At 44.8% G+C, this 24,005-nt stretch overlaps 1 protein-coding gene across 2 annotated transcripts in view; it reads left to right on the top strand.

Moving 5' to 3' along the window:
* The window catches only part of GLS (glutaminase), a 752,941-nt gene that overhangs the window by 474,458 nt on the left and 254,478 nt on the right, over positions 1-24,005 (top strand). The window contains exon 15 of one of the 2 annotated variants that reach the window (XM_068244916.1): positions 22,832-23,198. The exons of the other annotated variant lie outside the window; for it this stretch is intronic. Coding sequence (XP_068101017.1) covers positions 22,832-22,963 — 132 coding nt within the window. The 3' untranslated portion in view covers positions 22,964-23,198. Of the gene's footprint in view, positions 1-22,831; positions 23,199-24,005 lie in introns of those variants that run through there. 2 annotated transcript variants of the gene reach the window in all.

The following is a 24,005-nucleotide window of genomic DNA, read 5'->3' as shown; positions in this document are numbered from 1 at the left end:
GCTACCTATACTTGGGCACAACCTATACTTTATTACTTATATTGGGGTGCCTATAGCTTGCTACCTATACCTGGGGCACCTGTACCTAGCTAACCTATACTGGTGCACCACCCATACCAGGCTACCTATACTGGGGACAACTATACCAGGCTACCTATACCGGGGCACCACCTATAGTTAAATACCTATACTGAGGCACCTGTATCTTGCTGGCCTATACTGGGGCACCAGCTATACCAGGCTACCTATACTGGGGGCATCTAAACCAGGCTACCTATACTGAGGCACCACCTATAGCTGGCTACTTATACTGGGCGAACCCTATACCAGGCTACCTATACTGGGGGCACCTATGCCTGGATACCTATACTGGGGGCACCTATACCTGGCTAGGGCAGGGGGGCGAGCTGAGACAGAAGGGGACAAGAGGTAACACAGGGGAATAAAAGAGGCACAGGGGGAACAGAGGCGGACAAAAGAGGCCCAGGAACAAAAGAGATGATACGGGAACATGAGGTCACACAGAGGGACACAAAAGAGGCACAAACTGAGGTGAGACAGAGGGGGACAAAAGTGGCACAGGAAGAAAAGAGGGGGACAAAATAGGATAACGGATAAAGGATAAGAACATACCTACTAGTCACGATCTCATTTGTTAACCGGGGACTACCTGTATTTTGCTAGTATTTGGCTCCACCCAAAACATGCCATGGTCACGCCCACTTTTTGTCGCATAATGCTGTGCATGCCGCTTTCTTCAGTGTTGGAGCCATGCACATTTTTCGCTCCAGGCCTGATGATGTGTGAGGGGCCTCAACATTTCTGATGATGGCCCTGCCTGCAGCCAACCACCTTTCTTCTCAGGATGGCCTGTTAGGAGAATATTTGGATCATGAGAGTGAATCTCCTCTCTGAGATCAGTGGCAATGGGTGTAGTGTGTAAACATTGCATGGCCCACCCGTGGAGCTGTCGGAGCCAACAGGAATGTGCCCAGAACTTTATGACCATTGTGATTGGTTTAACTAAATGTCTGTCATGTTGCTGGCATCTGTTGCCATGACCCCCTTGTAACCGCCCGCAGTGCACCTATTGATTCAAGTCAAGTCAGATGCCTGACTTGTGATTGGTGAATGATGCAGTCAGTTGGGGCTCATGTCCCAGCCCTCCTAACAGACCATCCTGAGCAGGAAGGTAGTCGGTTGGAGGGTATATTGCAGTCATCCAGGTGACTGCCTGTGAATGGGTGATAACAGGGATTGGCTGGCTAGTGCTCCTGCATCATATCGCGTTTTAAATTAAAAGGAGTGTGTGTAATTTGAGAGTGCACTACGCAACAGTACTGCGTGTAGTACACGCACGTTATTCGTGCTGCTTGTGTGCGGTAGCTTTAACGCAGCTTAGTGTATCAACCCCAATGTCTCTTGCCTCCAAGAGGGTAGTTGTGTCAAATATCTTATGGATATCTGCCTTAAATGATTATCAACTACTTAAAGGGAACCTAAACTGAGAAGGATATGGCTTTTTACCCTTAAAGTAATACCAGTTGCCTGACTCTCCTGCTGATCCTGTGTCTCTAATACTTTTAGCCACAGCCCCTCAACAAGCATGCAGATCAGGTGCTCTGACTGAAGTCACACTGGATTAGCTGCATGCTTGTTTCAGGTGTGTGATTCAGCCACTACTTTGGTCAATGAGATCAGCGGGACTGCCAAGCAACTGGTATTGTTTAAAAGGAAACATCCCTATCCCTCTGTTAAGATTCCCTTAAAGTGGACCCAAATTAAAAATACAAGATTTCAGAAATAAAATCTATTTTCTAAATTATAATAATAGCGGCCTTTTTTCAGCTGCATGATGACAAATATAAAATATTTTACATTTATTGGAGGAACCCCTCCCTTCCTTTCAAATTGCCGGGACAAAATCCGGCAAACTGGTAAAGTAGGTGGTGTCTGGCAATGGAGGAATTGCTAATGGCTGCCCCCAGTATAATCCTAGTTATGAAAAGAGAAGGGTGAAAAGCATGCACTGAAATGCTCATAGGCTTGAAGGAGTGTTTATTTATCTTTTGTATGTGTCAGAGTGGTGCAACTAAATATTTTGAATTAAAAAAAAGTTTGGTTTGGGTCCGCTTTAAAAGGGCAAGCCTAAAAGTCGTCATAATCAAGATTTGCCAGCATTGGGCGCTTAGCTGACTATAAACAGAATATTTATAGGTGAACAGGTTTACCTCTGGAAAAAATACGCAACACTCATCTGTTGAATTTTATAAAATTATATCGATATAAAAAAAAAAATAGAAAAAGCATATATACAGGAATATACATTTCTCCAGGTGTTGTCCATCATCCAATATACATTTTCAAAGTTCCCTTAGTGAAACAAGTCCATATCAATATAAGCAACTCTTCTGCTGTAGATTTTATCCTCCATCCATAATTGTTATCTTGAAATTGTACAGTGTATGGTACACACAAATATAGCTTTATCCTTAAAAATGGTATATAGAGTTCTATTCTTGTATAAAGAACTTTAAAGGGTACCCAAAGTGACATGATCTTAGACATGTGTATGTACATTCCTAGCACACAAATAACTATGCTGTGTTCCTTTTTTTCTTTCTCTGTCTGAAATAGTTAAATATCAGGTATGTAAGTGGCTGACTCAGTCCTGATTCAAACAGGAAGTGACTACAGTGTGACCCTCACCTATAAGAAATTCCAACTATAAAAACTTTCCTAGCAGAAAATGGCTTCTGAGAGCAAGAAAGAGATAAAAAGAGGAATTTCTTATCAGTGAGGGTCACACTGTAGTCACTTCCTGTCAGGACTGAGTCAGCCACTTACATACCTGATATTTAACTCTTTCTGACAGAGAAAGAAAAAAAGGAACACAGCATAGTTATTTGTGTGCTAGGCACTGTACATACACATGTCTATCTCATCATGTCACTTCGGGTATCCTTTAAATGGAGGGTTCACGGTAAAATAAAAATACTAATCCACTTACCTGGGGCTTCCTCCAGCCCGTGGCAGGCAGGACCTGCCCTCGACGCCGCTCTGGAGGCTCCCGGTCTTCTCTGGTGTCTCACCCGACCTGGCCAAGACGGCTTCCAGGTCGGGCTCTTGTGCGCTCCAACGTGGTCTCACGCCGTCGCACTGACGTCATCGGACGTCCTCCAGGCTGTACTGCACAGGCGCAGTAGCTCTGCGCCTGCCCAGTACAGTCTGTAGGACGTCCAAGGATGTCAGCGCGACGGCGTGAGACGCATGTTGGAGCGCACAAGAGCCCGACCTGGAAGCCGGCCTGGCCAGGTCGGGTTCTGCAATGGAGAAGACCGGGAGTCTCCGGAGCTGTGGAGAGGGCACATCCTGCCTGCCACGGGCAGTAGGAAGCCCCAGGTAAGTGGATTAGTATTTTTTTTTCCTTCCCTTTAAGTAGATCCAAGCAGATACTGAGATGCTTCTGCCTGCATCTTTGAAAACTCTATTTAAAGGTATATTCTGCGAACAAGTCTTTTACCTAAAACTCAGGCCAAATAACTGAGGCCTACTTAAATTATAACAATACCCTGGGGCTCCAAAGAATCTAATCTCCTAATCCAAATTGCCTCTCTGTATAATAATTTCCTCAATCTATTGCCACCCCTCCTCAAAGGGGGTACTTGTTCTAATATTTGAAACCTCAGTTAGCTGACTGTATATCCTGCTTGTATAAAATGGTTAGGGACAGATAATTCACTGCATTTATTCCTGATAGTACTTTTGTGTGCAGCAAGTCCAGCCTTCATGGGCTGGGTCGTCAGGCCCACATATAGAAGTCCACATGAACCTTTTAAAGCGTATACTACATATCTAGAGTTGCAATCAAACTGGCCCTGGATTCTATAAGTAGTGGCTTAATAGTGTACTGGTTAAGGGCTCTGCCTCTGATGCAGGAGACCAGGGTTGGAATCTCAGCTCCTCCTGCTCAGTAAGCCAGCACCTATTCAGTAGCAGACCTTGTACAAGACTCCCTAACACTGCTGCTGCCTATAGAGCGCGTCCTAGTGGCTGCAGCTCTGGCGCTTTGATTCTGCCAGGGGAAAAGCGCGATATGTTTTGTGTTCCCAAATGGGGATGCCTAACAACTGGACTTTTGATTACACGTTTGCAGTTTACACAATTCATACACGGATATGTGCCATTTGGATGACCAGAGGGGAGCTGATGCTTGTGGCCAGAGCCTAAGTCTGCACGCACCAGCTTGTCCCTAAGAGTCTGTGCCCGTCTGTATGACATTAAAGGAGGAGTCTGAAACTCCTCACAAGTGGGAGGACTTCAATCCTCCCACTTGTCAAGTAATAGATAATTTTGTCACAAAAGTGAAAGGGCAAATCGACAATATAATCAGCAAATCTACTACACAATATGGATGTCATAGACGACATAACCTTACATCAGAAGAACGTAGTGCTATTAAAGAACTGGTTGACAACCAATCCATTACAATAAAACAGGCGGACAAGGGGGGAGCAGTGGTTATTATGAACACTCAGTATTACAAATAGGAAATTTACCGCTTACTTTCTGATACATTTACATATTGCAGGCTTCCTGGTGATCCAACTACGATGTTTCAACAAAACATTTTGAGGCTGTAACAACAAGCACGAGCTAATAACATTATAGATGATAAACTTTTTGAATTTTTGATCCAGAAGTATCCGATCATTCCAGTTTTCTATGTATGCCCAAAAATTAAATTTTTTTTTACCAAAGACCACCTATTATAGCAGACATAGATTCGATTTTTTTCTCCTATTGCTAAATATCTAGATGTGATGTTGAGACCATTTGTATTGTCAGGTAAATCTTATCTTAGGGATATATCCATGTTCTTGGAGACCATCAAGAGGCTTCCTCCATTCCCTGAGGGAGCGTTGATGGTCACTTTAGATGTGGAGAGCCTCTACACCTCCATCCCACATGATGGGGATATAGAGGCCGTTGAATATATACTTACTTGTGCATCTGATTTGGATAGGATACAGATACAGTTTCTATGTGGATTGTTGAAATTACTACTAACTTGTAATTATTTCCTAGTTGAGGACCAATTTTACTTACAGGTGAGGGGCACAGCGATGGGCTCAAATGTGGCCCCATCCTATGCAAACATCTTCATGAATTTGTATGAGTCGTCGTCTGTATATACCAACCAATTATTTACTACTTCTGCCCATTTTTGGCACCGTTATATTGATGATGTCTTTTGCGTGTGGGTGGGGCCACATTCGAGTCTGGTTCAATTTATTGAACAGTTGCAGGAACAATGCCCTGCGATCCGCCTTTGTGATAGGAGTGAGGTGAGCTTCCTGGATAGTCGTGAGGGTGTCAGAAGGTGGATTGAGCACAGACTTGTATATAAAACCCACAGACACCAATTCCATGCTGTGTTATGGGAGCTTTCATCCTCCTAGTACAATTCTCTTGATTCCTGGAAGCCAGTTCCAAAGAATTAGTCGTATTGTAGAGGATGAACATTTGAGAGAGCAGAGGCTAGATGAGATGGAGCAAAACTTTTCACAGAGACAATATCCCCAGCATGTGTTGAGTGAGGCAAGAACAGAGGTCACAGAGGGTTAGATCAGATAACACTAATTGTAGGAGGGTTCACAACAAAATAATTTGTTTTGTATCACAATTCAATATATTTAGTAGGGAGATAGCAGAAACTATACGACGTAATTGGTCAATTGTGGAGAAAAGAAAAGAAAAAAACCGCAGGGGTACCAGGAGCCCTTATGGTGTATTACCTTCAGATAAAGGAATAAAAATTAAGAGTAAATATACTCACAAGTGTAGGTTGCTTGAAGGCAACCACTTGTACAGGCATGTGGGGAAGTCCCGTCCCCACTCGGTCTTTATAGTGATCGGTCGCTGCTCCTTAGAAAAAGGCTTCACTTCTCGTCGGTCGTGAAGGACCCCACGCGTGGGGTAATACAGGATTGTTTTTCGAAGGGGGTAGGAGGCGCCCGTATAGTGTATTCAGTGTTCCCTTTGTACAAAGAGACTCCACTTGATGAATGGTTAAGAGGGTTTATTTAGCACAATAGACAACGCGTTTCGCGGTCCAAACCGATTCCTCAGGTCAATTACAGGTGCTTTTAAAACAAATAAGTGAAATCAATAAAAACAATAAAAGAAAGCATAATAAAAGAAAACATAATAAAAACTTATTGGCAAGGCGCTTGGAGTTGTAAAACATGCATACTGACATGTGATGTAGACCTTTATAAGTTCATGATAAGTTAGGTTATAACAACAAACAGTTGGGATCCCTGGGATCCGGTACTGGGTAACAATAGTATACATATAAATGAAAACAAGTAGTAGTAGTAACGATACCGAGATTCATAAGTGTACATTGGTTGGATCGCTTTATGTTATAGTAATAGGTGAAGGTGGATTGAGGTATATATGTGGTTCTTAGTGAGACCTACATCAAGAGTAGATTATATGTATGAGGTAGTAGATTATGTAGAGGTTTGGAAGGTCTAGGAGGGAAGGAGAGAGGGGGGGGGGGGGGGAGAGAGATGCTGCAAGTCGGATTGCTGTGAGTAGGATTGCTGCGAGTAAGACCTAATATAAGTAATCCACAGGGGGTGGGATGGGGGGGGGGGGCGGGGTTTGGGGTAAACTCATATGCTTACTGAGGTCGTGGGGAGAACTATTCCCAATATTACTGAATGGGTGACACTGGGTCCGACCAGATGAGGTCATAGTGGGTATCTTTAATATATGTGAGGGCACCCCAGTGTGTCCTAGTGAGACACACGGGACAGCCCAGGATGGTGTTGATTGGGCTGGAGGGGTCACTGGGGATAAGTTATATATGTCTCCTCTTGGGGTGTAGTAGGTGAGCAGAGGGGGTCGTCTAGGGCTAGTACTAAGGATCCTCTTTAGGTAGGAATCAGTGCTATAATGAGTATTGGCTATAGGATTTAAGTGGGGACCCCATGTGGGTATGTAAGGTATCTTACCTTATGAGAGAGCCCGGAGAGCCAGAGCGCCAAGCCGGTGGCTCTGTATGTGAGCGTTTAAAAGAGTATCTATTCCGGAAGAGGAACGGACCAGGCGGGGGGCGTGTGTGATGAGAGGCCTATCCGGTGGAGAAGGGGGCGTGGTCGTAATCCAGGCCTCGCCTCGATCGCGCTGTGCGTGCTAAGCCTCGCTTTGAAGGAGGGGAGACGGAGCAACTGGACGAGAGGCTGTATGTCAGAGTTGGATGCGCGCGCATGCGCGTGGTTTAGAGGGCGCCATGTTGACTAGGGGCAAGGTCGGCTGTGAGCCGAAGGAGACAATAGCGGGGGGTGGGATGGAAGGAGGGGAGGAGAGTTGTAGTGGTAGGGCATCAGTACATTACTTGGATAGTATTTGGGTGACGAGTAAACCACTGTGTTTCAGACCTAGTGTATCTACTCTTGATGTAGGTCTCACTAAGAACCACATATATGCCTCAATCCACCTTCACCTATTACTATAACATAAAGCGATCCAACCAATGTACACTTATGAATCTCGGTATCGTTACTACTACTACTTGTTTTCATTTATATGTATATTATTGTTACCCAGTACCGGATCCCAGGGATCCCAACTGTTTGTTGTTATAACCTAACTTATCATGAACTTATAAAGGTCTACATCACGTCAGTATGCATGTTTTACAACTCCAAGCGCCTTGTCAATAAGTTTTTATTATGTTTTCTTTTATTATGCTTTCTTTTATTGTTTTTATTGATTTCACTTATTTGTTTTAAAAGCACCTGTAATTGACCTGAGGAAGCGGTTTGGACCGCGAAACGCGTTGTCTATTGTGCTAAATAAACCCTCTTAACCATTCATCAAGTGGAGTCTCTTTGTACAAAGGGAACACTGAATACACTATACGGGCGCCTCCTACCCCCTTCGAAAAACAATCCGACGTAATTGGCATATGTTGAAAAATCGATTCCCCAACATTATGGAGTTTCAGACTCCTCCTTTAATGTCATACAGACAGGCACCGACTCTTGGGGACAAGCTGGGCCCTTCTACTTTTCTATTTCAAAAAAGTCTAAAAGATAGTGCCCTCACAGTATCAGACACAGAAAAAAAATAAAATAAATTCAAAAATATCCCAAAAAATAGGCACAATACAATCCGCTTTCGTATCATCAAAAAAAGTTCCTGTCGATATACAAAAACGCTGAACAATTTCCTTCTGATTGCCAAGTTACTTCTATAATTTTTCCACTCTGGGTTCAGAGCGTTATAACAAACTCCGCAAGTCTTTAGTCAATATAACTCACAGTTTGATGGTTTAATCAATCATGCTCTCACCGTTCCTTCACTTATATAGAAGACTCCTGTCCCCGCGTGCTCTTATGTATTGGCTGTTATGCCGGATCCTTACAACTTTTTCCACGGTCTGTCCGCTGCTTCCCAGCTCTCACGGTGTATCTCTGCTGTAAGTCCAAGAGTGTTGTTCTCTGTACTTCCGCTCCGCTCTGCTATGATGGTTCCGGCTGGCTTCTCTGATTGGGTGACGTCAACACTGGGGTTTAGAACTTTTGTTTGCAATGAGGTTGCTGCCCGCTGCAGCCGATTGATTCCAGTGATCCCCACTCCTTATCAGATCGTTGAATCAATAGTATAGCAACCACATGCGTTAACCTCGACGCATTTCGACCAATAAATCGTTGGTCTTCATCAGGAGGATAGTATCGATTCAACGATCTGGAAAGGAGTGGGGATCATTGGAATCAATCAGCTGCAGCGAGCAGCAGCCGCATTGCAAATAAAAGTTCCAAACCCCAGTGGTGATGTCACCCAATCAGAGAAGCCAGCCGGAACCAGCATAGCGGAGCGGAAGTACAGAGCACAACACTCAGGGACTTACAGCGAAGATACACCGCGAGAGCTGGGAGGCGGCGGACAGACCATGGAAAAAGTGATAAGGATCCGGCATAACAACCGATGTATAAGAGCACGCGAGGGACCGGAGTCTTCTATATAAGCGAAGGAACGGTGAGAGCATCATTGATTAATCCATCAAACTGTGTGTTATATTGACTAAAGACTTGCAGAGTTTGTTATAACGCTCTGAACCCATAGTGGAAAAATTATAGAAGTAACTTGGCTATCAGAAGAAAATGGTTCAGCGATTTTGTATATCAACAGGAACTTTTTTGACGATGCAAAAGCGGATTGTATTTGTGCTTATTTTTGGGGATATTTTTGAATATATTTATTTTTTTCTTCTGTATCTGATATTGAGGGCACTATCAGACATTTTTTTTAGACATTTTTGAAATAGAAAGGTAGAAGGGCCCTTCTAGATGGTGATTTATGTTTGAATTTGTGAGGTGTGAGTGGATAATTTTGGATTCATCTGCATTGCATGGCCATTGATAATTGTGTTGTGTACAATAAAGCCGCTTTTGATTTTAGTCAGCGCGTGGAAAAGTTATTTTAAACATGTATAAATACATCAGAGGGCAATATAAAAGCTTGGCAGATCAGATTTTTGTCTCTAGGCTTTTGCAAATGACTAGGGCACATGATCTGCTATGAAGAAAAAAAGTTTGTCATTTATTTAGGAAAGGGCTCTTTACAGTAAAAGTGAATAAAATGTGGAATGAATTGCCACAGGAAGTAGTTATGGCAAATTCTGTATCTGCGTTTAAGGGGGGCGTATATGCTTTGCGTTGAAAGACATCCATGGCTATAATTACTAGGTAATTCCCGGTGGTGTTAATCCATTGATTTTATCTGATTGCCATCTGGAGATGGGAAGGATTTTTTCCCCCATTTGGGGCTTATTGCACCAAGCCTTCTAATGTTGAATACACACGGTGCGTTCGCGCACTCGATTTTCCCGTCGATTCCCGGAGATTCGTTTATTTCCACCATGTCCGATTTGGATTGCGATGGATCGTTAGGTCGATTCGCATGCAAAGTATGCCGAATCGACCTAACGATCCATCGAAATCCAAATCGGACATGTTGGAAATAAACGAATCGACGGGAATCGACGGGAAAATCGAGTGCGGGAACGCACCGTGTGTATCCAGCACAAGGGTCTTTCGCCTTCCTCTGGTTCAACAGGGATATGTGAGGGTGCAGGCTGTAGTTTATTTTCTGGTTTAATTTGATGGACGTATGTATTTTTTTTAAACCCAAATAACTATCTATGTAACCCTTGAGGAAAGGACTTATGCTAATCTTGGGAATTTGATCTACAACCAGCTCCTCGCTGTAGGCTTCCTCTCCAGTTGGTGCTGAAGAGGAAGCCTAAGTCTGCAAAAGAAGCTGCTGAGCTGACACACATTTGTCGCAACCTTCGTACGAGACACTCGCAAGCCTGTGACAGAGCCATTTCCCAGAACTGGAGGGAAGGCAGACCTGCAAGCCCCTGGTGTGAGCTGTGTTGCAAGCACGTCACACCAAGCAAATCTGTTATGCAGGGAAGATGTCCCAACCACTTAGCCAGGCGGCTAGCACTCAGGGCCGGTTCTCTCATGAAGCAAGGTGAAACATTTGCATCAGGCGCAGAGATTACAGGGGCAGCATTTTTGTACTGTTTACACTAACAGCATGCAGCCAGAGTAGGAGCAGAAGCTAGAGGAGAGTGAGGTGAAGAGGTCGTTATTGGGGAAAAGCAGCTTGTTGTGCTGTGTGAGGAGTCTGACAGTGAGTGAGGAGTGGGGAGACAGGAGAGCATCAGTGTTTAATTTGACTTGCACTGCAGAAGGGAGGAGGTGGCACTGCTGTCCTGACTGAGGAGGAATGGAGTCAGGGTGAGTAGTTTGTTTGTCACAGACTCATAGCCAGCCAGTGTGCTATTGTGTTGAGCTGCAGCATACCATGTGAGAACATTGAATGAAGCAGGGCAAATTTTCGGGGGCTGTGCAATCATTCCAAATTAAGGGGGGGGGGGGGAGAGTTAGGGCGCATCCTCACAAGTTTGCCTTAGGCAGCAGAAAGACTAGAACTGGCCCTGCTAGCACTGCAATGATGCTAAGCCCTAAGGGGGCTAACAACTCCACACTACCTACCTCATCCACTGTATTGCTGGTCGGGGGCTCCGAGATCTGCGGTGGCTCCCAGAATTATCAAGCCTGTCACTGTGAATGACTGGACTGTCATCGGCTTTTGTGACACTGGCCCAGATACTACTTTGGTTCGTTCAAACCTTGTTGCAGCAAAGGATATTCTTCTAGGGAAATACTTCATTCTGATTGGAGTCAGACACTCACACTCTTGTTGCGCAAGCTCAAATCACCATTGATTGGAAAATGGAATGTCAAGAGCAGGTTGTCAAGGTCCTTAATGATTTCCCAATTGCCACAGTGCTTGGCATTCATCTGGGCACCCTTGTGTGCAGTTACAAGTACCATGTGGACACGCAGGAGACCCAAGCAATGACTTCCTGACTAAAACATGTTACTGTACAAACCTTTGGGGGAACAGCGAGATGGGGACACTTTACCTGCTACTTCTTACGTATCTAACGCATCTAGGTGGGATGTATCAGATTTAAAGGGACTCCGAGCTCTGAGTAAAAATAAAATTTGAACTTACCCGGGGCTTTCTCCATCCCAGACCTGGTCGGGACATCCCACGCCGGCCTCCTGGCTCTTCTCCCGGCGGCTGTCCGCATAGCGCGGACAGGCCGGGCCCCCGGGCGACACTGGCGAGTGTCGGAGCTTCTCTTTCCCTATACGTCACGAATGACGTCACACGCCGGCCGCCGCGCGTCATGACGGCGGCCGGCGTGACAGCACGGCGCATGCGCGGTTTAATCGCGCATGCGCCGTGCTGTCACGCCGGCCGCCGTCATGACGCGCGGCGGCCGGCGTGTGACGTCATTCGTGACGTATAGGGAAGGAGAAGCTCCGACACTCGCCAGTGTCGCCCGGGGGCCCGGCCTGTCCGCGCTATGCGGACAGCCGCCGGGAGAAGAGCCAGGAGGCCGGCGTGGGACGTCCCGACCAGGGCTGGGATGGAGAAAGCCCCGGGTAAGTTCAAATTTTATTTTTACTCAGAGCTCGGAGTCCCTTTAAATGTGCAAACAACTGAATGTCATTTACCCATTTCTGCACCTGTCATTGCTGATAAAAATGCATGTGTCACTGATTACAATTGTGATGTAAATTGGGCTTTACCTGTTCTGGCCATTTCACATGCTATGACCAGCTGCACAAACTCAGAACCAACAGAAAAGACCCACTCTGGCGATTCTGACCTTCAGGCGGATGACAATGATGCAAGAGGTAACTTGTCATGTGATATAAATGCTTGTGTAACTGTGCTGACAGACACTTCCAGTGTCACTAGTAACCTGAGCTCAGATTGGGCTCCTGCAACAGAACCAACCCCAGCGTTGAAGTGTTGAAGGTAACGCTTCACAGCTTACTACCTACGTCAACAGTCAGCTGATGGTGGTGTGTGGCACTGCATTCATGTAGTCCTTGAGGAGTGATCCAAGTCCGGAAGTGCTTAAGGCTCAAGCCTTTAGCTGAGGGCACTCCATACCAAGTGTGTTGGAAGGACACTTTGAGAACATGAGGAAGCTGGTAGTCCCTAGTAAATTCCAGGCAGAGGTACTCAAGGCAGCCCATGATATTTCAGTAGCAGGACATTTAGGTATCAGAAAGATCTACAGACTTGTTCAGAACTACTTTTACTGGCCCACAATGGGAACAGACATAAGGTACTGCCGGTCGTGTACCACTTGCCAGAGGGTGAAGAAGGCTAGTAGTACACAAAAAACCTTTACATCCACTGCCTGTAATTACAGAGCCCTTCCAGAGGATAGCAGTGGATATAATTGCACCCCACCCATTGCTAGCAGTTCTGGCAAGTGATACATTTTAATGATCCTGGACTATGCCAACCATTATCCAGATTTGGTAACACTGTGCTCGGTTAGATCTGCCACAGTCGAAGGTGCCTTAATCAGGATTTTCACATGTGTGGCTTTCCCTGCCAAAATAATCTCTGATCAGGGCTCCTGCTTCATGTTTCCGCTAATGGAAGCTCTCTGTCAGAGTGCAAATCAAGCATACCACCTCCAGTCCATATCACCCCCAAACCAACGGCTTGTGCGAACAATTCAATGGGACGTTAAAGTAGATGCTGGCAATGTTCGTAGAATCGCAGGGGAAGGACTCTGAGTGGCACCCGCCTCATTTGCTTTGCTCTTATTTAAAAGTACCACAGGAGTCTACTGGGTTCTCACCCTTTGAACTCCTGTATGGAGAAGACATTTGAGGTCCATTAAAACTGATTCGAGTGACCAGGGAGGGCAAAGGTGATCCCTCAGAAGTCTCTGTGGTTGAGTATGTCCTGAAATTCCGGGACAAGATGGAGTCACTCATTGCCATGATCACTGAAAATTTATCAAAGGCACAGGCCACGCAGAAGGCCTGGTATGACCAGCATACTAGAGAACGGTCACACATGGTAGAAAGTATACGCTCTACTTTCCTGTCAGGCAGAATAAGTTGCAGGCTGCCTGCAAGGGGCCATACACCATTCTGAAACAGGTGAATCCGGTCACTTACCTGGTGAGCCTGGGACGTTAGCAACAGAAACCGTTCCTTGTGAACATGCTGAAGGCACATAAGGAGAGAGAGTAGTGTGTGTGTTAGCAGTGTGCAGCCAGCTAGAAGCCGAAGAGCCAGACCCACTGATAGACCTGCTAGCGGAACTATAGGAAGTGGAGGAGGATTGGAACATTAACCCCCACCTCTCGTACCCCCATCAACTTCAGCTCACCACACTCCTGAGTGCGCACAGAGCAACATTCTTCGGGTTCCCGGGCTAAACCAATATTGAAAAAGGGATGATCCGCTCGACCAGTAGAATAAAAGTCCAATCTTTATTTGTAGAAAAGCATGCTGGACATAGCAAAAATAGCTCACGCGTATCAGAGCCTCACAATCGCTTTTTAGTCATAGCTGGCTAAACCAACTTAGCAGCTTGCCAGGTTGACACAAGGACCCATAGGTCCTTAAGGCAGAGACCCTATTGCACCTTGCCAGAAGTGCAGGCTGAGATCAAGCAAGAGATTGTGGAGATACTGCAGTTAGGCGTCACCAGAGATCCTCAAGTCCATCGGCCACTGCGGTTGTTCTAGCCCTAAAAAAGGACAAAACAACCCACATCTGTGTCTTATGCCTCGAATTGATGAATTGTTGGATCAGCTGGCATTTGGTGCCTAACTGACAATCATGGATGAACTGCTGGAAGGAACGCAAGGTTACGCAGTAGCATATCTGGATGGAATTAATCACCTTAATCATTTGTCGCAGGTATTGGGAAGTCCGTTTCTGTTGTCCGTTTCCAATCTGACTGTTAAACCCAATAAATGTCAGAATGCCATGGCAGAGGTTCGATACCTAGGGCACAGAGTAGGCAGTCAGACCCTGACCATTTTTTAGGCGCTCCGAGCTCTGCACTTTGGCTACCCAGACACTGTTTTATTTGATCTGAGGAAGCGGACTGTGCTCTGCGAAACGCATTATCGTTTTTGTGTCCGTTAACATTTTTTTCTTATATTGGCATTGCCCCTTTTCTTAGTGGTAAGCCATTTTATGTTTTAAATCCATTATTATTTTTTGGGGCGCCTTCTCCCTCCCAGTGATATTGTTTACTGCCCTCTAGCTATTAGAGGTTGCTGTCAATTGTTTGTTTTGTGTAACCAAACTATTGTTTTTTTCTGGAATGCAACCCACACATTTGAAGACAAAGAACCCGAGTGGGGATGGGGTTTCCTCACTGCTTTTTATACTGTGGTTGCTGGTCTTACAACCCACCTTTGTAAGTACCTAATCACTTTGTATTTATCTAGAACTTGACATTAATATACTACACCATAAGGGGCTCCTGGTCTTTCTCTGTGTTTTTCCTGTATCCGTAGAAAGTCTTGGGACTCCTCTGGACTACACACCTCCCTAAATAAGACAACACATTTCATGGGTGCTGGAGTGCTTCCTCAGGTTCCTCAAGTGCCTACTTTTGCAGCAGTCAGGGGTGGGGAAGAGGCGATTAGAATATATCTGTGGGCACCTCCAATTGTTCTTTTTAGTAATGGTATCAGAAATGGTTTATTCGCCAAGCACGATTGGGTCTTGACCCCGAATTGGTTTTGGCACAGGGAACACAACTCGGGTGGTAAGACAATGAACATTTAGACTGATGATGATAGTAAAAGAAAACTGTACGCACAAACCATAGTTGGTAGTGATTGTCAATACAATAATAACAACCGTTTTCAACAGAGCGTGACACTGGTGGCTGATGCACATAAACAGCAGCTGATACAGTTTAATGTTCTATCAGGAGCATTATCCCCGGCTACAGTTCTGGGGAGGAAAGGGGGGGGGGGGGGCTACAGTCAAGAGGTTGACAGTAGAGGGAAAGAAAGAGCTCTTGTGCCTAAGTTGTCTTGGTGGAAATGGCCCAAAACCTCCTTCCAGATGGGAGCCTGTTAAAGAAGCGGTGGCCTGAATGTGAGGGTTGATTTGCAATCCTCTGTGCTTTGGATCGCAGTTTGGAGTAGTAGAAGAGGTGTTTAAGCGGAGCAGGGGGCTTCCTGATGACTCTCTCCGCTGACCTGGTGACCTTCTGTAGCTTATATCTGTCGCTGTTTGAGGAGCCAGCATACCATACCAGTATGGATGAGCAGATGACAGATTCTATGGTGGCAGTATAAAAGTTCCAGGCCATCCCAATCTTTTTTTGTTGTGCCTTCCTCTGAGTTGTAGCAGTGTGAGCCTTCCATCTCAGGTCGCTGGAAATGTGAATTCCTAGGAGGTGGATGCAGGATACCCTTTCAACCTCGGTACCGTCAATGAAAATTGGAGGTGGGGTGGGGGCATGCTTCCTGAAGTCTATGATGATCATGATGTTTTGGGCCGTGTTGAGGACCAGCATGTTTTCCTTGCACAACCGGCAGAGTCTGTTGACCTGCTGATGATAGGCCTGCTCATCGTTTTTGGTTACAAGACCAATGATGGTGGTGTTGTCAGCAAACTTGATGACCTTGACCGAATCTGCTGTGGATCTGCAGTTTGTGTAGAGCCGTGTCTGTAGTACCAAATCTAGCAGAAGTTGAATAGGTTCAGTCGCACATCATTGTAAACTGTGACCGGCAGGGGGGTATCACGTGCAGGTAAACCTCTCAATACCCCCCCCCCCCCCCCGCCCTACACTACCTGCATCTGCATACTGGAAGCTGCAAAAAACCCAAAAAACATAAACACTGGTGCACATGACAGAAGGGCGCCCTGGGCTCTGCCACCACCCAGGATCCCCAAATCCATATGCGACACCAAGAGGGGGAGTGCAGGTGAGCCCCGGTGCTCCCATCGCCAAGGGGTCTCGCCCACACTGCCTCTAACTGCTGAATGCAAAAAATGAGAAGCAAATGCTCACTCCCAGCCAGCAATCTGCCATTTTATATTGGTCCACAGAAAGCCAGTCAGCAAATCAAGTGTAATGGTATACACCCGTGTCTGTAGTACTGAAATCTAGCAGAAGTTGAATAGGTTCAGCACAACAGGTGAGAGGCATCACTACAGTACACAGCACTGGAAGGGGGTGGAGAGGCTGGGTGCAGGGCGTTGTACACGAAACCCAGCTGCACACTGAATAGGGACTGTCTACAAAACTTTGTATTTTTCCTTATCAGTGGCTGAGCAGACACAGTCATTGGAACAATTATGCAGAGAGCAGACAGCTCTTTCCTGGAAGCGACCCTTGTAGTGCCTGTGGTAAGGAAAAGGAGGAAATGTATGTAGAAGGGCCTAGGGTAGGTTGCCCGATCATAGTCCTGGTTTAAAGCAAATTTTTTGAGAATTAGTAAACTAGTGGTAAGGATGTATTCTATTGATCCTTATGGTCTCAACAGTGCAGGCTGCCACAAATGAGCTATACTTCCATACTGGCCATATCTTTGTCTTTCTCTTTGGCTGGCTTACTGTATAGCCTTACTGCTAGTTGGGTAAACTGTGACTAACTACAGCAGGGGTAGGGAACCTATGGCTTGGGAGCCAGATGTGGCTCTTTTGATGGCTACATCTGGCTCTCAGACAAATCAGTAGGGGTTGATCCACTAAGCTACACTGCTCAAGCAGCGCAGCTTAGTTTGGCAGCGCAAGTAACATTTTCGTAGTGCATGCTACTGCTATAGCATGCACTACTAACTTACTCATGCTACCCCAAAATTAACAGCTTCTCCAACTGTCCCACTCTGGACCCAATAAGGTACAGTGACTTTGTAGAACGAGATCCCCACACTTTGATTGGCCCAATAGGCTGCCTGTTACTTGACAGGCAGCCTATTGGGCCAAAGTGCGGGGATCTAGTCCTACAAAGTGAATCAACACCCAAGTCAGCTAGCTAATTGTACAAGCTGTTAGTCTGTATTTCTCCTGCCTGGCTATCGTGGAAATTGCTGATGTTGTTGAAACCCCCAAAAAGCTGAACACGTGTCTGACTCTTCCACTGCCCAGTGGATCAACTGTATACACATCTACATGGCAACAGGGACGTGAGCCCTACTGTCCCAGTTTGAAACAAATTGTATGGCTCTCACGGAATTACATATTAAAATATGTGGCGTTTATGGCTTTATCAGCCAAAAAGGTTCCTGACCCCTGAACCACAGGATCACTTCAGGAAGGCAGTTCTATACCTAACAAAATAATTTTAGCTACGCTCTTGGATAAAAATTGAAACCCTTGATAACTCAACTCCCGTCATATGTGAAAGACAGTCGGGATGTGCTGAAGGTGCTTGAAAACTTTGAGGTCCCCCCTGGGTCCCTCCTCGTGGGGATCGACGTGGAATTGTTATACACGTCGATCCCGTATGAGGAGGGACTTAGGGCAGTTGACTTTTCTTGGGTGAAGGTTGCCCTGAAGCGGTGAATCACAATGAGATGAAGTTTAATGGAAGATACTATCGGCAAATTAGGGGGACGTCGATGGGGGCGCCGTGTGCCCCGGCATATGCTTGCCTGCATCTGTCTTTGGGAAAGACAGGATGTCTACCCGGACCGGGAGTACGGGGCCCACATCGCCCTCTGGCTACTTTTATTGATGATGAGCTGGTGGTCTGGAGGGACACGGAAGTAGAATTGACGGCGTTTATTGAAAAATGTAATAAAAATAAGCGAAATATACGCCTTACGTATACGGTGAGTGATACAGAAATTTCATTTCTAGACAAAGGTGAGTGATACAGAAATGTCATTTCTAGACAAAGTTGACAATGAAAGAAGGAAGGATTATAATGTCTTGTCAGGAACTGGCCCGCGGCACGCCTGCGTATACGGTTCCCGACTGCGGGTTTGACCAGATCAAGCGGGGAGCAGCCTTATTCGAGCTAAAACAAGGCTGGGACCCCTCAGAACACCTCTCACTGCCACCACTAGCTGTTCGCTAGACACTTCCACTCTGCTGTCGAGTCCTCAGCGCGCACTCTGCGTTTTCGTATTCGGGTCAGCTTTGCGCTTAGGCCGAATACAGGAATGCCACGCACCCACACACACACACACACACACAGTTGCAATCTTACACTGTAGTGAAGCAAAAGCCCACTAACAGTCATTCCGAACGATACTGTTAGCCACTCTGCTGTTGCTACTCGCACTGGCGTTTCTCGTACGTTGGGTCAGCTGCACGCTTTAGGCCAACGTATGACAAACGCCCCCACACACAATGCAATTACAATTTCATATGGTAGTGTTGCTCAAGCATACAATTAGGCATGGACTATACACAGTTGCACTTCAATCTCTTCTAGGCTATGAGTGTTAGTTTAGCACAGCAGAAGTCAAGCTTATTAAATAACGATTTAATATTCCATAAAAACGTGGAACAATGCAGAACAGATTATATACAAAAGATTACAACAAATAAAATAAAAAGTTACAAAGATAAAAGTTACAAAAATACACACAAAGCGATTTTGCTTACCAAAATAAATGGGGAAATAAACGTACCAGCGTATCGATCTGGCGTTGTTGCGGGAGTACGCCCTTTTGGTCAGGAACCAGGTTAGTTCTAGCCGTGTGAGCTACCTCCAAGAACTACAAGTCGTGGTTATCCTAGCTGCTATTTTATACTATGAGATACGCCTGGGGGCTGCAACTTCCTTGGGGAGGGGAGGAACTAGTTTTTAATTACATCCTCAGTCATAATTGGATTTCCAGAGGCCTAGTCCATACATAACGCGCGTCATATCCTTTCCTGTGATATGCCACTTGAAACCTTTCCTGTCTCAGTTTTCAGATCATCAAAAAGGTCTTTTCCCCACTCCAGGTGACAATTGACTACGGCTTCCTCCACATCCCAGCAGGCCTGTCAGATGTAAATTCTCGAGTCCTTTGTTAGCCTTTGAAGTTCCCTGACTCTGTCCTGATTTGTATAATGGCACAATGGGGCTTCTAATTAGCTCCCTGCTCTCAGAGGAACTGAGGGTAATTGTATTCCACACTGTCACACAGACAAGTACAGCTTCCCCAAAGCCAGATGACCACCCATACATACGCATCTGAAGTACATAGCAGACAGGAAAATGAAAATATTATCCTTACATCATAAGCACCCCAGTATATTCCTGACAATGTCCACTTTCCGAAAGCCTACAGCAGGAAATAGTGTCCTCGCAGGAACTGCTCGACAGATGAGCAGTTTAACCCCCTTTCCGTTCCAATTCTGACGGCAAGGGGTGCGGCGCAGCACTTTTTTTTTATTTTATTTTTTTTAAACCATGATAGCCGCTGACAAGCGGCATCCCCCTACCCACTTCGATCCCGGCCGGCGATCTTTGCAAGCAGGAAATCCCGTTCAGAACGGGATTTTCTGCTGGGCTTCCCCCGTTGCCATGGCGACGGGGCGGGATGACGTCATGGACGTCAGAGGGAATCCCGATCCACCCCTCAGCGCTGCCTGGCTCTGATTGGCCAGGCTGCGCAAGGGGTCTGGAGGGGGGCGGCGCGGCGAATCGGCGGCGAGCGGTGAAATATGCACGCAGCTAGCAATAAAAAAAAATTATGCAAATCGGCCCAGTGGGGCCTGAGAAATCCTCCTGCGCAGGTTACCCCGAGCTGAGCTCGGGATAACCGGCAAGGAGGTTAACATTTAATCTAGAGAGATGTACACTAGATTCAGACAGCGAGGATACACGCACTGAATTTTGAAATCTGCAGTGAGGAAAGCATGGGGCAGAGCCAGAACCGATTTATTGTCATCTAAACCAAAGAGTGAGAAACTAACGCAAAACATCCCGAGAATCATTACTCCATTTGGGTCCCAATGGGCGGAATTAAGGCAACTCCTTGAAAAACATTGGGGTATCCTGAGAGCTAGCCCCGAAATTAGTGAAGTAATTGGCCCACGACCAATGTTAACAGCTAAAAGCGTGTAATGTATACTGCAGCAAATGTAAAATGTGCCCTTATGTAGATAAAACAAAACCGTTCACAGATAGTGAGGGAACAAATGTCTATACAATAAATGGCTTTATGAACTGCAATACAGAGAGAGACCATCTCTCTGTATTGCAGTTCTTATTGAATGTCCATGTAAAATGATGTACATTGGAAAGACTAGGAGAGATCTTAAATCTAGGATCTTGGAACATTTTAGAGAGATAGAAGAAGAAGAAGTGGAGATTCCACTGTATAAGCACTATAGGAAAAAACATGTAGCCTCACTTAGGGGTACTAAGGTCAAGGCAATTTATAGGTTGAACCTCTCTGAGAGAAGGGGGGATTTTGACTATGTACTATTGGGTAAATAAACGATGTGGCTCTATAGATTAAACACGATTGAACTGCATGGTTTCAACTCTGATTTGGATTTGACTCCCTTTTTGCGTCAAATAGCATATAATAGATGATTGCGCAAGGAACAATTGCCTTCGTCTATATTGTATATCTTCTGAATTTTTATTTTGTTTTGCTGGGTTTTTTTGGCCGTTTTCATGCTTTCTTTTTTTCGGGCTCTGTTTCTTTGGATCGTTGTGATATTGACCGAGTGTCGGCTATGGAAGGGGATCCCTATAAACCCCCATTCCAATAGAGAGGTTTGACCTAATAAGGCAAAATTTGCCTAGTGTAACTTGTAAAATTGCTGGAATTGAGGATTCAAGGTAGGGTGTACGGTGATGTGAATGAAATAGGGAATAATTTAAAAGAATAATAAAGATGATGTATAGTTGTCCAGCCAAATGATTTTGATAAATACAGGCTCATCTGAAGCTGGGCTTCTGATGAAAAAGCTTATAATAGGAAGCCAGGCTACGGAGCAACTGAAGGGAATTAAAAAGTAGCTCTAAACAATTTGAGTATTAATAAGAAATAAGTCATATAAGCTAAGAGGTTAATTTATCAACATAACAATTGAAAATGAATGATTTGATCCATTTAACATGGTTGATAGTTGTTGAGCAATGGATATTAGTAAGTTTCAACACTCTTCCCAGTAACAGTGACGTCACTATGGAGAAAAATATTGATTGGCCAGGGAAGAACAACGTCCCCTAAAGGCTAAGGGTGGGAGGCCACTAACCACACCCTGAAGAAACATCCTGTGACGTGAAATGCGTCGGTGGGAGGAGCCAGCCATGGCAGTGCATTCATGCACGCCTATCCCACATCTGAGCCAAATCATCTGCCCGCAAGAACCGCTCGGAAATCGATCGGTTCGAGCCAAGAACAGGTCTGAGACGTAGAGACCGGTTTCTGTCGGCAAATTTGGCTGGGACTGGATTATGCGAGTACGGGGCGAGCGCTCCAGACGGAAGCAATCCAGGGCCGCTTGTTTATGGCCATACAGCCAAAGTCATACTAATTAGAGGGAGGGCTGATCGCATGAGCCACCAGTGGACAGTGTATATACTATACGGTGGGTGAGGAAGTGACAGAGGAGCCTGCAAGTGGGATGCACACACAAGTATAATGCTGACAATGATTACTGAACGGCTATGTAAATGTGATCTGTGCAAACGGAACTGCTGATCTACAGCGCTTTTGTGCATTAAAGCCGGACAACAATATATGCTGCAGCTATATCTGAGACTACACCCTGTTAGAGGGCAGCAGGTGCTGTATGTTTGGCTTGTGTGTGTGTTATAGTGAGGGGCTTGGACTTGCGTGCATGGAGCAAAAAGAGCCCATTGTGGCCAGTCTCCATGCACACAAGTCTATGTAACATACATGTGGGAAGCGGGGACCTCCTGGTTTTAAATGTGTCTGCGCAGATACGATTTTTTAAGATTGTCTGTGTATTGTGTGGCTCCATGAGAGGAGCACGTTGTGTTCGGTGTATTGTGCAGTAAAGATTACCTTAAATGATTTTGGACAATTCAATATTGGGTGTACTAGGCCATAATTCTTTACTGCTTTATTGTATAAAAAGGTTCCTGACCCCTGAACTACAGGGTCACTTTAGGAAGGCAGTTCTATTCTTAACAAAATAATTTTAGCTACGCACATAGTCGTGAAACTACATTGTTTCAGTAATGTATTAATATGAACTCCTATGTATGCAGTTGTGCAGAATAACTGGTTTAGAGTAAAATGTTCATATAGATTTTATTTGCTCTGTGTGTTTGGCACCAGATAGAATTGCTATTGCCTGGCATTTTTCAGCGGTAAAACCCTAACTTTTTGCTTCGCAGTAACTCTGTGTGTGCTTGCTGGATCTAACAGGTGCTTTTAACAGGAAAACTATCCTTTACATTTTGGTATACTTGAATTATATCTAATTATGTATATTACTTAAAGACCCAACTTTCCTATGGACCTCTGGATTATGAACAACTACAACAGGAGCTTGCTCTTAAAGATACCGTATGGAAAAAAGTGTCGCCAGAACCAAATGAAGACTCTTCAACAACTGTAGTATATAGAATGTAAAGCCTGGGAGACTGAAACTATAGCTTGTGCAACATTCTAATTTGCATGTGTGATGTGTACTGTTTCTTTCTTGAAACTCCATTATACAGCTATTTGTTTAACTTTGCTTTAGATTTTTACTGTAAAGGCAATATGTAAAGGTTTATGCTGTTCAATTCCTGAGTGCTTTCTGATCTCAGGACATAGGTTTGAACAAAATGTAATCTGTGCACTATTTACTAAAAAATTCATGAAATTGTGTGTTTCATTTACACGCTTAGGCTTAGAAGCTATGATGGCTTCTAAAATCCGTTACTCAGCTTCTACAGTGATAAAACCAGCAATTCCAACCTTGAAAAATGTGTCTAATATGTTGAGAATGAGCACTGATTATTTCCTTTTGTGTTGACATAAAAAAATTAAGTGTTAAACCAATATCCTCCGTCTCCCTGTCATTAGTTGTAACGTTAATAAATCCTTAAAATAACAGAAAATTCCTTAATATTTGAGTTAGTGGCCATTATTAATAAAAAGGACTAAGATCTAACCAGTATCTACAGTACTGCTCAACTGCAAATTTATTGCTACAATATCATAGTCATAAAAAGGGTTAATTAGATATCCATTGTAAAAAACATCACAAAAGTTCACATTAAATTGTTAAGTCACTGCATATATGAGCACGGAGACTCCTCTTAATCTATAGATACATAAAGTATTTAAATTGGTCAGCGAAATCGACATCTACCCATGTATAGCATCTGCCAACCAATCAATTCAATAAGAAATATCCTGTCACGACCATAGGAGGTATTGTAAAGATTTTATGAAGCTGTAAGTGTTTAGATTATAACTACTCACAGAGGGAAACAAGACACCAACCTAATATGATCTATAGAATAATACCATGTTAAAGAGCCACCATGCTGTAATTGCTGGAAAATATAGTCATCAGCATACAGCATACAATTCCGCACTTGTTAAAGTCAGGGGGAACCGAGTATAAAAAAAGCAAGATACTTACCTATGGAGAAATTATATGGTAGAGGAAGAAAGCCCTTAA

Source organism: Hyperolius riggenbachi, chromosome 7 (assembly GCF_040937935.1).
Source record: "Hyperolius riggenbachi isolate aHypRig1 chromosome 7, aHypRig1.pri, whole genome shotgun sequence".
Lineage (NCBI taxonomy): Eukaryota > Metazoa > Chordata > Amphibia > Anura > Hyperoliidae > Hyperolius > Hyperolius riggenbachi.
The sequence above is the reverse complement of the archived record's forward strand: the minus strand, read 5'-3'. Positions and strand labels throughout refer to the sequence as shown.